The sequence below is a fragment of the Daktulosphaira vitifoliae genome, unplaced genomic scaffold (assembly GCF_025091365.1).
Source record: "Daktulosphaira vitifoliae isolate Bord-2020 unplaced genomic scaffold, ASM2509136v1 Scaffold_3, whole genome shotgun sequence".
NCBI classification, from domain to species: Eukaryota; Metazoa; Arthropoda; class Insecta; order Hemiptera; family Phylloxeridae; genus Daktulosphaira; species Daktulosphaira vitifoliae.
Genome location: NW_026099574.1, coordinates 4,315,881 through 4,332,236, shown reverse-complemented (window position 1 = coordinate 4,332,236; position 16,356 = coordinate 4,315,881). Strand labels below are relative to the sequence as shown.

Sequence of the window (16,356 nt, the reverse complement as noted above, 5' to 3'; positions counted from 1 at the left end):
ATATTCATGTTAATATTATTTTACTATGTGGTTTTTTTTGTGGATACGATTTATTTTGCCAACCCTCACTAGACCTACTTTTTTCAACGATACGTCAAATGATTCATTTAAGTTTATGATATTTAAGTTAATGATTAGTTTAAGTTATTACTCTTAAAAATCAAAAAAATATTCCTTATTCAAATAAAAAGTAGCTTAACTAGATTTGTCCATACAAACAATTAAAATCATTAATTTTTAATATTCTTAAATTATTTATTGTCGAATTAAATTTGATATGATAAAAGTATTCAACTACAAAAGTAAATAATTTTACTTTATAATTTATTAATTTTTTAACTCTATTTCTGTGTGCTACTACCAGTCTATAATATGCCAAATTTTTTAGTAATATGTTGCTATATAAATCATAAATTTAAAAAAAAAATGATTTTTAGTTTCACCTGAAGTTAACGATGGAGTTTTACAATTATAATTATATTTTTGATAATATGCTCAATTGAGTAAATCTTTTTAACTACTTTGGTTTGATTGGTTCATTTAATTAAAGTAAATTATTAAAATTAATTAAGTTCTGAATATTTCAATTGCAGAATTTTTTTAAACACCAAAAGTTATTAGGATATGATTACTATTCTTTCTATTTCAGTTATCTATTACGATAAAAATAATTGAGTAAATATTTTTTCTGATAAATGTACTGTAATTAGTAATTATAAAATTTCCAGATTGCATATTAATCTTAAAAATTTCATTTTTTTCAATTTAATAATGTCAATTTCAAACTTGCAAGTTGAACTATAAGTTATGGTAACAAATTCATTTTTTAGCTTCGATGCGAAGCTGAGAAGGTATTTTTCATTAAAACTTTCACTTTAAAAGACAATAAAAAATAGGTTCAAAATGATTACCTTTAACATATTAAAAATCAAAATCAGTATTAATTTAATACAATTTTTTTTGTTCTTAATTATTTTTTTTTATATGTAAATACTTATTTTTTAATAATAAGTAATAATATTAAAACTTAGAAGTAATAGAAAAAGTTTAATTGCACATTTGAAAACATCACGAAAAGTTTATTTAGAAAAGTATATTTTTTTTCTGATGAAAGTTCCTTTTGTTTAGTGTATTTATTCATAAGTAACAAAATTTTTTTATTAAAAAGTATTGCATAAATTCCTTTAAATTTGTATACGCATTAAAAGTATATGAATATACAACTCCTTTTTATTTTTATAATATCTCCGTAAAAATTACAATATTATATTATTGAATACCACTTTCATACTCAATTTAATTACTGTAATTATTATGTATTCATATATTATAGTTATAAATCGGGGTAAAATTAAGGGAATAAGTGTTATTGTTGTTTTTGAAATAATCTACCAATTTCATTTTTTTCTATTTAATAATATTTATTTCAAACTTGCAAGTTGAGTTAAAAGTTATGGTAATAAATTCATTTTTTTTTTATTAAAACTTTCACTTTAAAGAACAAAAAGAAGTAGGTTCAAAATGATTACTTTTAACATATTAAAAATCAATAATAATTTGAAAATAATTAATTATAAAAATTATATAATATATAATTAAAATAATTACTAATCTGGATATAATTAAGGAAATAGGAGTTGATGTTGGGTTGGGTTGGTTACATTTTTAACTTTATAATGCTATAACTCATTGAAAAGTGTACGAATCAACACAATTTTTTTATGAGAAATAATATTTTTTAATAATCCCTTTTTCATTCGACATACTTTATCTTAATCAGGGTATTAATAAGAAACTAGCAGATAATGTAGCTTTTGTAATTATCCACCAATTTCTTAGAATTAAACACTATCTACTGATTTGCATCGAAGCGTTTCTTATGATAGTGATTTTAATCACTGTCAGATTAAATCTATACTGGACCCAATTATGCAACATCCCCACTATGCCGCGACCCCACTGTGCTGGGTTTTTTTTATAATTTATTTAAAGAGTACAATTTGTTTAAAATGAAGAATAATCATCAAAAACGTGTTGATTAATTAATAAAATTAACAATAAGACCAATTTTGAATAAATTATGACAATATTGTTTACATCATTACAAATAAATTAATTTGAAAAACTATCTAACATATATATTTATAATTAAGCGAAAAAAACACGAACAATTGATCAGTGTTAGCAAAATTAACAGGTATTTTGTGTGTATGATTAAAACATAGCTATAATATAAATACACTTAATTTATTTTAAAATTTATCTTATATCACATTTTAGATGTTATCGTAATTTAATAATGGTTAATTAATAAAATAGATTTCATTATAAACGTTTTAAATTGCATTATTAATAATTAAATTTTAATTCTAACAGAAAATAATAACATATTTTCAAAAATAATAATTTTAATAAAAAAATATCATAAATAGGATTGAAGCAAACACTAACGGAATAATTTTGAACATAATATTGCAACACTTAGAATATTTTATAGCCCCGTGTAAATTACTCTAATGGATGTTTCAACGCTGTTAAAAACACCAATATAAATCGATAGGCTTAATACAAATTGTGCAATATTAAGGGGGTTACATTATTTTCATAGGCACAAATTGAATAAAATGTTTGAAGGATCTAACATAATTTCTCCCTTCTTAAAAATATTTCTTTATAAATTAACATGTGTATTTCATTATTATGTTTTTTTTTTTGGCGATGGGGTTCTACGATCGAATTAAGGGGGTTTATCTATTCCAGACCTCGTCTATGATTAATTTGAACAAATTAAGTGAAAAAATCAAAAATATAAATTAAAAAAGTAGAAAAATGTCCTTCCTCTGCATCTTTGCGCCGTGGCAACTCTACATACACATGTATATACGTATGTATACAGACTGTATAGAAATAACTGAACACTCTTATGACTTTTGATACAATTAACATTTCGGTGTAATTTTTTTTTTTTAATATTTTCTTTATATTCTTATACTATGTTAAAATTGTACTTTTGGCTTCGATACGAAGTTGAGAAACTATTATTTTACTATGCCGTATTTTTACTTTTGTGTGTATTACTAAGACACGATTACTTCGCTCAACTATAATAATATTGCTTAACAATACGTCAAAACAGCAATTTTGAAAAATTCTATTTTGTATTGGTATAAAATATAACAAAAAATTACAATTGTTATAAAACGGGCATTGTTGGTATTTATGGTTTTCACTATATTTTGAAATACATATTGAAACATGAAAAAATGGTTTATTACAAAACATTTTTTGACAATGCTTCAGACATTTTTCGATGACATACTTTTTTTAAAAAGTATGTCATCGAAAAATAATACGTATTTAATACGTTGCATTGAATACGTATTTACTACTTTGAGTAAAAATATTAAAAACAGTATACTATATAATTTGTGGTAATAATAATAATAAAAATGTTTAAAAATGAGTAGTAATTGCTTTCTATTGTGTGTAAGGAAAATGTTTTAGCCCCCCCCCCCCAAAAAAAATCCTGGGTGCGCGCCTGGATTCAATTGAAGCTTAATATTTATTTGAAGCTTAATAAACATTAAGTGTCAATTGACAACACCTACCTTACGATAATTAGTTTTTTATAAATCATTTTTAAATCTATTTATGTTTGTCAATATACTTTATTATAATATTATTAATGAGAATAATGTTTGAGTATTAATATTATTGGCCACAATTTACTAATATTTTCTGATCATAAATAGTTTAAAGTTTTGTAATATAAGTGTAAGATATTAACACTTTTATACTATGGCGGGAGGTGTAATACGATTCATATCCAGTCAATTTAGTAAAGTGTTAATTATTTCCAAAATACTAGTTTAAAGTTGTAAACGATCGATCATTTTCTTAGTTAGATCATTACTTTATTTTAAAACTAGTTAAATATATATGTTTCCATATACTAAACTAAAATTGATACTATTTTCAAAAAGTTTAATAAGAGATAAGACAAATTATTATTTTTTTTTAAATCATAGAGCATAGGATACTATTAACGAATTATTACTAAAACGAAAATATTGTAATGGGATTTATAGCTTAATGTTATTGCCTGAGGCATAGTTACTCAAGCAACCTGTATACTGATTTAAATGATAATATCATTAACTAAAAATTTGTGAAATTCATAAACATATTGATCATTATGCAAAGATTATAATTTTTATTTTAAATTAACTTCAAGTATTCATAACTTTACTTAACCTTTCATGGCGTAAATTATAAGTAAATAAATAATTTACGAAGTAAGACTTTAATTAACATTTTACTTTGTTTAGATAAAAATTATAATTCATTTTTAGCTTTTAATTTTATTATGATGTATTTTTTTTAAATTTATTTTTATTGAAACATGACTAAAAAAACTAATAAGATTATTAAATAATAATGAAATTTAATAAAAAAAGTCACGTTATTATATAACATAAAAAGAAAACTTAAACCTTAAATAAAATTAATAAATAAATTCTATGTGAAATTAGGTAGTTAATTTCACAAAGAATCATTACTTATTTAATTTAGGACCAGTAAATGAATAAATAAAACTCTGGAAACTATTAATTTTAAGCCTATCAAAATGATAATATGACTTCTTCAAAGTTTTACCGAACATTAAATAGAAAGAACAATGATTCTGACACGTTATGAGTAATTAAAAAATATTTTTTTCTAAAAATATAATTAAAATGTTTTTTTTTTTAAATTATGTATCTATTTTTAATCAATTTGCTATTTAATTATACGATAAAATAAATGTGACTGTTTAAGTTACAAAAGTAAAAGTTAGAAAACTGATTATTACCAAATATTTGTTAGATTTTTAAATGTTTTTGACAATGTTATTGAAGTTGCATTAAAGCTGATCAAATATTATCAAAAACAAAAAGATATAAAACGCCATCGCAAAAAGCAGACGGCTCAATCAAGATAAATTTAAAATATAAAATATACACGTATACAAAAATGAAGGGGTACCTTCTTATCATATTACAAAGTATTTTAATTTTTGGGTTTATAACCGATATTATTTTAGCATCTAATGATGGTATCATAAACCAAAATTTTGCTGATAAATATAGGCTTCTCAATCATTCATTATTTGAAAATGTTATACCAGTTTATAAGTATCAATGCTTACGTACTGGAATTACTATTGTATTTGGTGACATTGATGGACCTCTTGTAAATGGATATTTCACTTTGGGTAAATTAATTTAATAAGTTATATTTTGACATAAAAATGATTTATTTTATTAAATGTTTAGCCACGGAAACTCATGATGATGATGGTGTTCCTCATACATTAGAGCATTTAATATTTCTTGGATCAGAAGATTATCCTTACAAAGGAGTTCTTAATTTATTAGCAAATCGTTGTTTTGCTTCAGGAACCAATGCCGCGACTGGTAATTTATCAAAAATTATTATTATTATTGCCTAGATTCTAATTAGTAATACTTTAATTAATAGGTGTGGACCATACTCGTTATACAATCAGCACAGCCGGGAGTGAAGGATTTCTTTCATTGCTACCAATTTATCTTGATCATATTTTATATCCCACTTTAACTGTAATTTTTTTTAGTAATTATTATTATTATTTTTTTTTTTACTCAATCATGGATAATTATTTATAAATTATCATTAATATTATTGAAATTTTAGGATGATGGTTTTGTCACAGAAGTTCATCATGTAACTTCAGAAGGTAAAGATGCTGGTGTTGTTTATTCTGAAATGCAAGGACGTGAAAATAATTCTGGAGATATTGTATATTATTCGTTGCTTAAAAAAATATATCCTGGTAAATCTGGCTATAAATCAATACAAGGAGGACTTATGAAAAATTTACGAGAGTCAACTACAATTGAAAAAGTACAAAAGATTATTATTAAATCTATTCATAATATAATACATAATAATAATGTGTTTCTAATAAATTTAATTTGATAAATTCGTAAATACCATCATGAATATTACCGGCCAGAAAATCTGTTACTTCTAATTACTGGAAAAGTAGACCACTCTTCTTTTTTCAATAGTCTAGAACCAGTTATCCAAAAGATTTTATCAAAAGTAATGAAATTTATATTTAATTTTATTATTAATGATTTTTTAATTCTAAATATTAAAAATGAAGGGATATCGTGAAGAATTTGTAAAACCCTGGCAAAGCCCTGTAGATCCTTTAACAGAATCTTTAAATTATGTAGAACTATTTCCAAGTGATGAAGAAACAAATGGTATTGTCACTTTTGGTTGGAGAAGTCCAGTTGTGCCAAATTATATATACAAGTATTTAATCTATTCAATATTATAAGTAATATTATTATATATAATATTACTTACAAAATATACTTAATATTAAAATTATAATTTTTGACACATACCGCACCCTGCATTAGGCGGGCACTCACTTATATTTCTTTCGATATCAGCCGGTCAGCTATTAATACGATAATCCGGTGATCATCACGCATTGTTCCCCACTCTTGATACCGAACAAAGGCAGCTTTCGGCTGTCGAAATTTGCTGATGATGCGTTTATTTTCTTCCGAAGATCAACTCTACCGTTAATTTTGTACGATATTTTACGATATTGTTCGTTTTTGACACCTCTGTGTATTTTATGTTTTCCAACACTTTAGAATTTATCGTACTTACTACATGTCGACATATTTATCTAATTTTTGTGATTGTAGATTGTCAATAACATTACATACTCTATATGTACCTTCTATACGACTATACCATTTGACCTAAAACATAGGCATAAATAATTGAACTAGAAAATTATAACACAAAATACGTTGACTTTTAAACCAAAATAACATTTATTGTTTAACATCAGGATAAAATTTTGAATCCCATGTGTGGACAGGTAAAGGGTAATAGTTCTAAAATAAAAATATCTAATAAAAGGAATATATCTATAGTATTTATTAAGAAATTTATTTTGATTTATTCATTTTTTAAAAAGTTATGGCAGTTTAGTCTCAAAAAGGTTTGAAAATGCTGAAATTTGCCAATTTCAAAAATCCGAATTTTTTGGTATTTTCTTAATTTACTCAGTATGAGTGATATTTTTTCAACTTATAAGGGTAATGTCTTTAATTTTATAGCCACTAAAAATGTGTGTGACTCAGTTAAGCATCGTAATAATAGCCCATAGCACTTAAACCACAACTTATAATAGCGACAAGATATAAACATCTATTGATCGGAAATCTGTCAGAAAATTAGGTGGAATGATTTTTTGTAACATTAGAAAACATAGTTGTATATGAGTCTACAGCATATACCATATGCAGGCATTTTTGTGGGCGGCCTTGGAACTGCCGTTAGGCATTACTTCATAGCGGCCCACGCCGCCTCTATAATTCACACTACCACGTTGTGAATCAGCCCGAAATCGCTCCTGGGTCCACGCCTCGCACCGTAAGAGGGTGTGCAAAGCACTGTCACCTTCTACCGGGATTTCGCGGATAGTAACACTGCATAAAAAGATTAAAAAAAAAAAAAACTTATTCTCTATTCTTGATCGAAAAGAATCGACTTACAATCGGCAAAAATTTAAATGATTAATTCTTCAATTATATCAAATGATTTTAACTTAACTAAATACTTACTACATACATATTACTAGATATTATTATTAGAGATTTCATATAACACAATAAATTATTTAAAATGATCTATAGAATTAATTTTTTCATAGTAGTGAATAAATTATTAATTAAAAATTAAGAGGTGGCATTCGAAAGAATATATTATAATCTTATTATATGTATTATAATTACATATTCATATTAGTCGACTGTACAGGTACGCGCATGCTATTTGAAATGATAGATAAAGATTGATAAAAAAGTTCAGTTGTAAAACATCTAAAAACGCATTCTCTTAGTAATATCATTATTTCATTTGGCCGTTTGGCGTCCTCTTAACCAGCTTTCTTTATACAAATTTTTAAAATCATTCATTGCTAATATTTTGAAAATGTATTTATTGTTGAATTAGTTTTAATGTGATAAAAATTTTAACAACAAAATAATTTAATAATTAAATAATTTTACATTGTCATTCATTAATTTTCAACTCTATTTGTATGTACTTCTACTAGTCTATAATGCTCCAAAATTTTTGGTAACATGTTGATATATTAATAATTTCTAAAAAAATGATTTTTAGTTTCACCTGAATTTAACAATGGATTTCTATAATTATAATCAAATTTTATAATACGCTCAATTGCGTAGATTTTTTTAGCAATTTTTTTTATTGGTTTTTTAGTTAAAGTAAGTCATTAAATTAAAATTAATATTAATTATGTTCCGAATATTTAAATTTTAGAATCTTTTTAAACATCTTAAGTTAATTAGATATGATTACTATGATTTCTATTTAAGTGATCTATTAAGAAAAAAATGCAAACAAAAATAGAGCTTTTCTGATAAATTTACTGTCAATAGTAATTATAAAATTTGCTGAATGCATATTAATCTTAAAAATTTCATTTTTTTCTATTTAATGATGTCAATTTCAAACTTGTAAGTTGAGCTAAAAGTGATAATAAATTCATTTTTTTTTTTTTATTATAAACTTCCACTTAAAAGGACGAAAAAAAGTATGTTAAAAATTATTACTTTCAAAATATTAAAAATCAAAATCAATAATAATTTGAAAACAATTAATTATAAATTTATATATTATATTTTTGAATCTAAGAATTACTATTCTGGAAATAATTAAAGAAATTGAAGTTGATGTTGCTTTTGTAATTATCCACCAATTTCTTAGAAATAAACACTATCTACAGATTTCCATCGAAGCGTTTCTTATGATAGTGAATTTATTTACTGTCAGATTAAATCTATCCTGGACCCAACTATGCCACGTCCCAACTGTGCTGGGTTTTTTTATGAAGTTTAATGTTCATTTTCACAAAAATATACAAAATGATAGGTAAATACCATATATATCTATAAAAAAAATGATTTTGATTTGGTCATTTTTAAAAAAGTTATGGCAGTTTTAAGTAAAAAATATTGATAAAATGTCGAAAATTAGCAATTTATAAATTTGTAATTTCTTTTGAAGATTTCTCCCATTTACGGGAAACAAAGAAAATTTTCAATTTTTGAGGGTAATTACCCTAAAAAAATTAATTTCTTTGACAAGATACGATTTGTAATCTTTTGACGTATGATTGAAAGAAATTGGTTCGGTGAGCTCTAAGAAAAAGTGATAACAGAGAATTGTTTATCTCTATATAAATTCGTTGACTAAAATATGAAGAATTATCCTTTAAAAATTATTATATTTGAAACATGAATAATCAAACAATTAAAATTAGAGAACCATATAAACAAGAACAACTTACTTTTTGAACACATTAAAACTATGTACTTTATTTAACATAAATTAGACATTTTTTTTATAGGTATACTGCTTGCAACTCACTTTTATATTATTTGACTTATACCCCAATAAGTCCTTTAGTAAAGGAGTTCGTTGAAATACCTGATCCATTGTGTAGCTCGGTAAAAATAAAACAATTTTTATATAGTTTAATCAATTATCCTTAATGAATTTTAATTAATTTATTTCAAGGTAGCATACTATGTTAGCGATAATTTAAATCCATGTATAGTTCTTCAATTTCAAAGTGTACCAATTCAAAAATTAAATGAAAAACAAATACCATTAAAGTTAAATGAAGTATTTAAAAAGCTTATCGATGATGGTGATTATTTTAACCTCGAAAGACTGAGAACATCTATTGAAGAATATAAACTATCCGTATTAAATAGTCTAGAAACTGATCCTAGTTCTACTTTATCAAAATTAATAATTAGTGACTTTTTGTATGGAAAGAGTCAATCAGATGTAAGTAAAATAAAATAATATTAAAAGCACATGACATAAATTATTCTGGCTGCATAATTTTAGTTAGATGAAAGATTGAACACAATTAGCATTTTGAATAATCTTCTCAAAGAAGATATCTCGTTTTGGAAAGAGATTTTAACTGATTATTTTATAAACAATCATAATGTAGTTGTAAGAGGAATTCCATCTATAAAAAAAAGAGATGAGCTAGCTAATGAAGAAATTCAAAGAGTATCACAACGCAAAAAAGAATTAGGGGATGAAGGTTTAAAATTAAAAGCTATTGAACTACAGAATGCCAAAACAGAATCTGAAGTAATATAAAATGAATTAAATTATAAATATTTTTATAATAATTATCATTTATGATATAAGAGTCCTAAAATAGCAATGAACAATTTTTCTGCAAAGTAATTGATTTTGTTAATCATATGTTTAGTAAGTTAGGAAACAGGTCAATTGTTACAAACAATGAGAACAATAGAAACCTGTTTCCTTATTTTTTGAACACCCTGCATATTAATTTCAAAAACCTTGATAATTATTACACACGCTATCTATTAAATATTGTTTAAGTTAATTGTCATTATTTAAGGCAAACAGGAGTGTGAAGTTATAGAAGCATAAAACTTATGAGTCATAGTATGAAAATTTGGGAGAGGTTGGGTTAAGAGAATAAGAAATAAGACATCGGTATCTAAAATCCCGTTTGGATTTATGCCTGGTAAGTCAACAATGAAGCCATTATTTTGTGTGAGGCAACTAATAGAAAAGTTTAGGGGAAAAAAAAAGCTTAGTATGGTATTTATAGATTTGGAAAAAGTGTATGATAGAGTACCCAGAGAGATTCTAAAGTGGGCATTAATGAAAAATGGAGTCCTGAAAAGGTACATTAATATAATAGAGGATATGTATGATGGCACTTGTACTAGGGTATAAAGTGTATCAGAAGTAACTGAAGGTTTTAGGGAAAGAGTAGGAGTGCATCAGGGTTCTGCTTTAAGCCCTTACTTATACTCTATAGTGATGGATGAAATTACTAGAGAAATACAAGGAGAGTTGCCATGGTGTATGTTGATTGTTGACGATATAGTGTTAATAGGATAAAATAGGGAGGAAATTAATCAAAAGCTAGAGGTGTGGTGATCAGCTCTTGAAGAAAAGGGTTTAAGAATAAGTAGAAATAAGACAGAGTATGTTGAGTAGGAGTTTGACAAAGGAGAACACGAGGTAAGTGAAATGAGGAGGTCAGTGACAATAGGCGAAGACGTGATTGGAGAGGTAGAGAGTTTTAAGTATTTAGGGTCAGTTGTGCAAAGAGTGGTGGTATTGACAAGGATATAAGACACAGGATTAAGTGCGGGTGGTTGTAGTGGAGAGAAGCGTTTGGTGTCGTATACGATAAAAGAATTCCAATGAGACTGAAAAGTAAATTCTACAAGACTGTAGTGAGCATAGATGATCGTGTCAAGTGGAAGTTTTGGATAAGGGTGGCCGACTCCAAGTAGTTGGATTAAGGCGAGGAAGAACGAGAAGAAGAAGAAGACTCAAATAATAATTTGCATTTTATCTTACATTGAAATTTTAATGAAATATTATAACAGTGATTTAATGGACTCAATTAATTTATGAGTTCTTAAATTTTAGAAAAAACCACCCAATGAAATATTGACGTCAGTTAAAATCCCTAATGTTGAACTCATACAGTTTTTAACTCCTGATACTTCTTCATCAAATTCAATAAATCAATACAATTTATTCAAAACTTCTGAAGTTCCATTATTTGTTGAAATAGACAATGTTAAAAGTAATTTTGTTTACGTAAGTAAAAATAATTATGAATAATTTTTAAGTACTTTTAAGACCTACTAATTATACTATTCTATAATTCCATCCAGATGAATGTAATTATCAACACTAAAGATTTAGCATTGAATCTTAGAAAATACTTACCCATTTATCTTGATTTGATTACGGAAAGTACTGTTATACGAAATGGTACGAAATTAGAATATGCCGATGTCATTGCAGAATTAAAAAAAGATGTTGTTTCATATAGTGCATCTGTTGGGATCTATTCAACATCTCCGTTTTCTAATGGTTTTATTTCCTCTGCTGTACTTTTAACGATTTCTGTATGTTCTAATGAAAAAAAGTATTTACAATTTTTTTAATTTATAAAACGAGAATTTTTTTTCTATTTATTTATTATATATAATATATTTCATGATTTTATTTTATTATTGTTAGTATAATAAAATAAATGCATAATTAAATAAGATTTTAGAAATATTTTAATACGATAAAATTTCTTATTATTTAAATATATTTTTTTGTTTTACAAAAGATAATCAAAAAATGTTATTATATTGGATATAATAGTTGGTGAATTATTTATTTACATAATTGATATTTGAAACTTAAAGTTTTTATTAAATGTTTTATTTGAATAGGTCGTACCAGAAAATTATCATAAAAGCATTAAATGGCTTCATGATTTCCTTTATAATACAGTCATTACTAAAGAAAAGTTTTCTATTAATTTATCAAATATTATAAATGAAGTTTCTAGCTATCGTAGAGATGAAAGCCATATGTTAAACCAAATTTTAATGAATATGATGTACAAACAAGGTAATTATTGAAATAGATTATATATTTATATTATATAATTACACTTTTTAAACCATTGCATGATAGAGATATGTAAAGTAAAGCAACGGTATATATATACATATATACAGCCATCAAAAAATGTTGGTACCTTTATAAGGAATCTCTTAGACCTGAAAAGTATTTAAATAATTATAAATCGAAAGATGTATATACTACTCAACAAAGCCAAAGAAATATTTTTAATATTCTAATTATTTTAGGAGAAATTTCATGGACAATGATAAATCAATCACTATGTATATACACATAGTTTAATATTGAAAATTAAAAAATTGTTGACATTATCACGATGTTAATTAAAATCGAAATTCATGATGTGCTTGAAATTTTAGCTTATATGCGAAGCTGAGAAAGTATTAATATTGCTATAATATGTTTTTCTTGATCTGTCAGCATTTATTCTCAGCTCTCAACTGACCGATTTCTTTCAACGATACGTTAAAAGATCACAAATCGTATCTATATGAAGACATTGCCCTTCAAAATTAAAAAAATTCACTCCTTCCCTATAAATTGGGGAAATCCCCCAAACCTTTTCTTACCCACAGGGAGAGATTCAAAATGGCAATTGTTGCCATTTTGTAAAGTAAAAACACATGTTACATACTATAAGATATAAAACATGCTATTATTGTGGTCAAATTTTATATTTTCAATTTTAAATTGCTATAACTTTTTAAAAAATAATTGCATTAATACAATTTTTTTATAAGTACTTCATACATATTCTTTTCATCCAATATATATATTTTTAAATTCCTTTAGTACAGAGTGGTTTCAAAACTTGAAACATATATATATAAAATAAAACTTTTTCAACATAACTTTTGAAATTGTTTTAAAAATATTCTGGACTATGATAATATGTTAAATTAAAAATTATGCAAATTACTATAATATATTTCAAGTAAAAAAAAAAAATTCCCGACAACTTGTGGAACAACACAAATAATTACCAAAAGTAAATACAGTCTAGAAATTATACTATCAACCGTTTCTTAGGTGATACCCAATTCAGCTTAATGATAGTCATCTCTAAAAAAGAATCATTTAGGAATAGTGAGTCAAAAAGGGTAAACCAAATGGACTATTAGTGCTAATAAAATTGGATTTATTATTGTACAAACAGATTCAATAATAAATGTTATTATTATAACATTCACTAGCTTGTTCATAAAATCGAGACATTAAAACATTAATTTAAGGAATAATTAGCAAAATAACATTATAATAAATTAAGACTACATGTGCTTTTTTAAAATCATTATAATAATAAAAGAATAATTTATTATTATCTCTATTAAATAATTTGGGATTTAACCTGTTAATGTTAAAAAAATACTCTAGATACTCTTTTTAATATCAAATTATTAAGTGGAATAGACATGGTTGTTAAAAATGGAAGATTTGCAAATCTCCATGTATTTATAAATATATAATAATTTACTTTATTTCATTACTTATTATTTTAATTTCCTTGTTAATATTAATATTGCTATTAATTAATTTTTTTTTTCAGATTACAATGATTATGCATGTAGTACTTTAAGACAATATAATTTTTTAACAAGTTTGCAAAAAACAATCAAAACTGAAGAAGGTTGGAAAGTTGTAAATGAAGATTTGAATAAATTAAAATTATTTTTAGCTAATCCAGATAATATTAAATTACACATAACTGGTAATATAGATAAATTATGTGATATTATTCCTGAAGCTTCTGCTGCATTACAACAAATTATTCCAGATAATTTAAAAGCATCAGTACATCCGTAATAAAAATTATACTTTATATAAGTTTTAATAATAATTACATTTGTAGATATAATACACTTTTTGACTTTGAATCTACGGTACCCTTAAACCAAAGTGAAATTCGAGCTTGTATTGTTGGAATGGGTTCTATTGAGTCAAGTTATTTCAAACAAGTTACTGATTGTATAAACGATTATAACCATCCAGACGTAGCTATTATTGATGTATTTTTGGCATACTTTACACAGGCGGAAGTATGTAATTATTTATAAAATATATTTTTTACGTGTTATTTTTTAATAATAATGTTTAACAAATCTGATCACTTGTGGCTAATATTTTTTAAAATTAAAATTATATTAATAATATTAATTTAAAACTAAATAATCTTATAAATATTTAATTCAAAAAGCCATGATAAATTACTAAAATCGTTTTACGTATTTCGAGAACAATTTTACCATTATCAACATATTTTTTCAATTAAAACAATGGTGATTCAATATATTTTTCTCAAAAAAAAAAAAAAAAATGCCAAATATTATGATATATTTATAGAGTGAGAATATTTTAAATTATTTTAATAATTTTGGCATATAACTTTTTATTTTTACTCTTCATAAAATTTTACACTGATATAATGTCAAAGGAGTTGTAGTGTCACAAGGTTGATACACAAAATTGTACTTATCTAGTAAAAATGTAACTGACAAAGTTAATAAGTTAATAAAAAGTCATACCTGTTTATTACACAATTATTCAACAATTCAAATTTTAATTACAATCAACAGTATAGTAATAAACTAGGTAATTTAGATAAGTCGTAACCAGAGCAGATCGTTAGTAAAAAGGTATCCGTTAAGTCGTCGAAAGTGAAAACGTGTTTATGCGAGTCGTAAAACGAGACTTTAAATTGATACGTCGTAAACGCAACAAAACAGTAATATAGTGGCCAACAGACGACGAGGCTGAGATTTGGTGGACTGAGCAATATGTGTAGGCAACTACAGTTGTCGTACTAATAGCTGAACGACTCATTGAGAACAACACGTGTTAGTGCCTCCTTTGAACAGGGCACAGCAATGGTACTGAAATTATAAAAAAGTTGTAGGGTAAATTTTATATGCGCTATTCACCCTTTTAGAATTGCTAGCCTTTATTTTTTTTATTTTTAACACGCTTATATTAGTTTCACGTGTATGTTGTTGTTTGTTGTTTGTCGTTTGTTGTTTGTAAGTTTGTAACTCCACGCGGCACGTGTTATTATGTTACGTATCCCGTCGTGTGTGACCTTGAGACTAGACTGTCGTAACGCATTCGCCCCACCCCGCTCACCACTCATAGACAACAATATTTTCTAACCCGTAGACGCGCGCGTGTCATCAATTATGTATATATATAACAAATTTTTATTGTAATTGACACAGCCCGCGTCGTTTCATTATACACAATGCCCCACGACTCGTGCCACCTTTATCAGCCGTCGCCCTATTATGAGTATTTGACTGACCAACACCTCGCGTTATACGCCGCTGTGCAAAGTCCAGCAAACGCCGCACGGCCGACGACGTCCCTACGCTAATGATACCGCAGTCTTCTTCCCGTTGTCAAAGTGACAACGTCTACGATTCGATCCGCACTCGCGCACCGTCGCTATCAACGCTGCTAACCTGTTGACGTCCGAGGAACACGCCGGACAACGCGTCGTCGATGCCAACGAAAGTGCCGCGATATTATGCGAAGATTATATATTCCTACCGCCACCGCTAATATTAATATATATATATAATATATATATATATTAATATTTATACGTATATACGTATATGTTAATATTCATTTATATATTCCTACAGCCGACGCCTCTGCTGCCGTATATGCCTCGTGTATAATGTTCCCTCCGCCATGCCCGCCCACATAAACACGGCTATACCTCATGCATGATACGTTTACGTACTTAAGTCCCTTTAAATATATATATAT

At 25.9% G+C, this 16,356-nt stretch overlaps 1 protein-coding gene across 1 annotated transcript in view; it reads left to right on the top strand.

Moving 5' to 3' along the window:
- Window positions 1-4,962: 4,962 nt before the first annotated feature.
- LOC126902721 (uncharacterized protein C05D11.1-like) overlaps window positions 4,963-16,356 on the top strand; it is a 22,041-nt gene continuing 10,647 nt past the window's right edge. Inside the window, exons 1-14 of the mRNA XM_050680291.1 lie at window positions 4,963-5,254; window positions 5,316-5,456; window positions 5,521-5,621; window positions 5,716-5,925; window positions 6,004-6,126; window positions 6,191-6,345; window positions 9,494-9,593; window positions 9,664-9,939; window positions 10,003-10,257; window positions 11,590-11,763; window positions 11,841-12,077; window positions 12,396-12,576; window positions 14,138-14,390; window positions 14,441-14,627. Of these exons, the coding sequence (XP_050536248.1) occupies window positions 5,014-5,254; window positions 5,316-5,456; window positions 5,521-5,621; window positions 5,716-5,925; window positions 6,004-6,126; window positions 6,191-6,345; window positions 9,494-9,593; window positions 9,664-9,939; window positions 10,003-10,257; window positions 11,590-11,763; window positions 11,841-12,077; window positions 12,396-12,576; window positions 14,138-14,390; window positions 14,441-14,627 (2,634 nt within the window). The 5' untranslated portion in view covers window positions 4,963-5,013. The remainder of the gene's footprint in view (window positions 5,255-5,315; window positions 5,457-5,520; window positions 5,622-5,715; window positions 5,926-6,003; window positions 6,127-6,190; window positions 6,346-9,493; window positions 9,594-9,663; window positions 9,940-10,002; window positions 10,258-11,589; window positions 11,764-11,840; window positions 12,078-12,395; window positions 12,577-14,137; window positions 14,391-14,440; window positions 14,628-16,356) is intronic.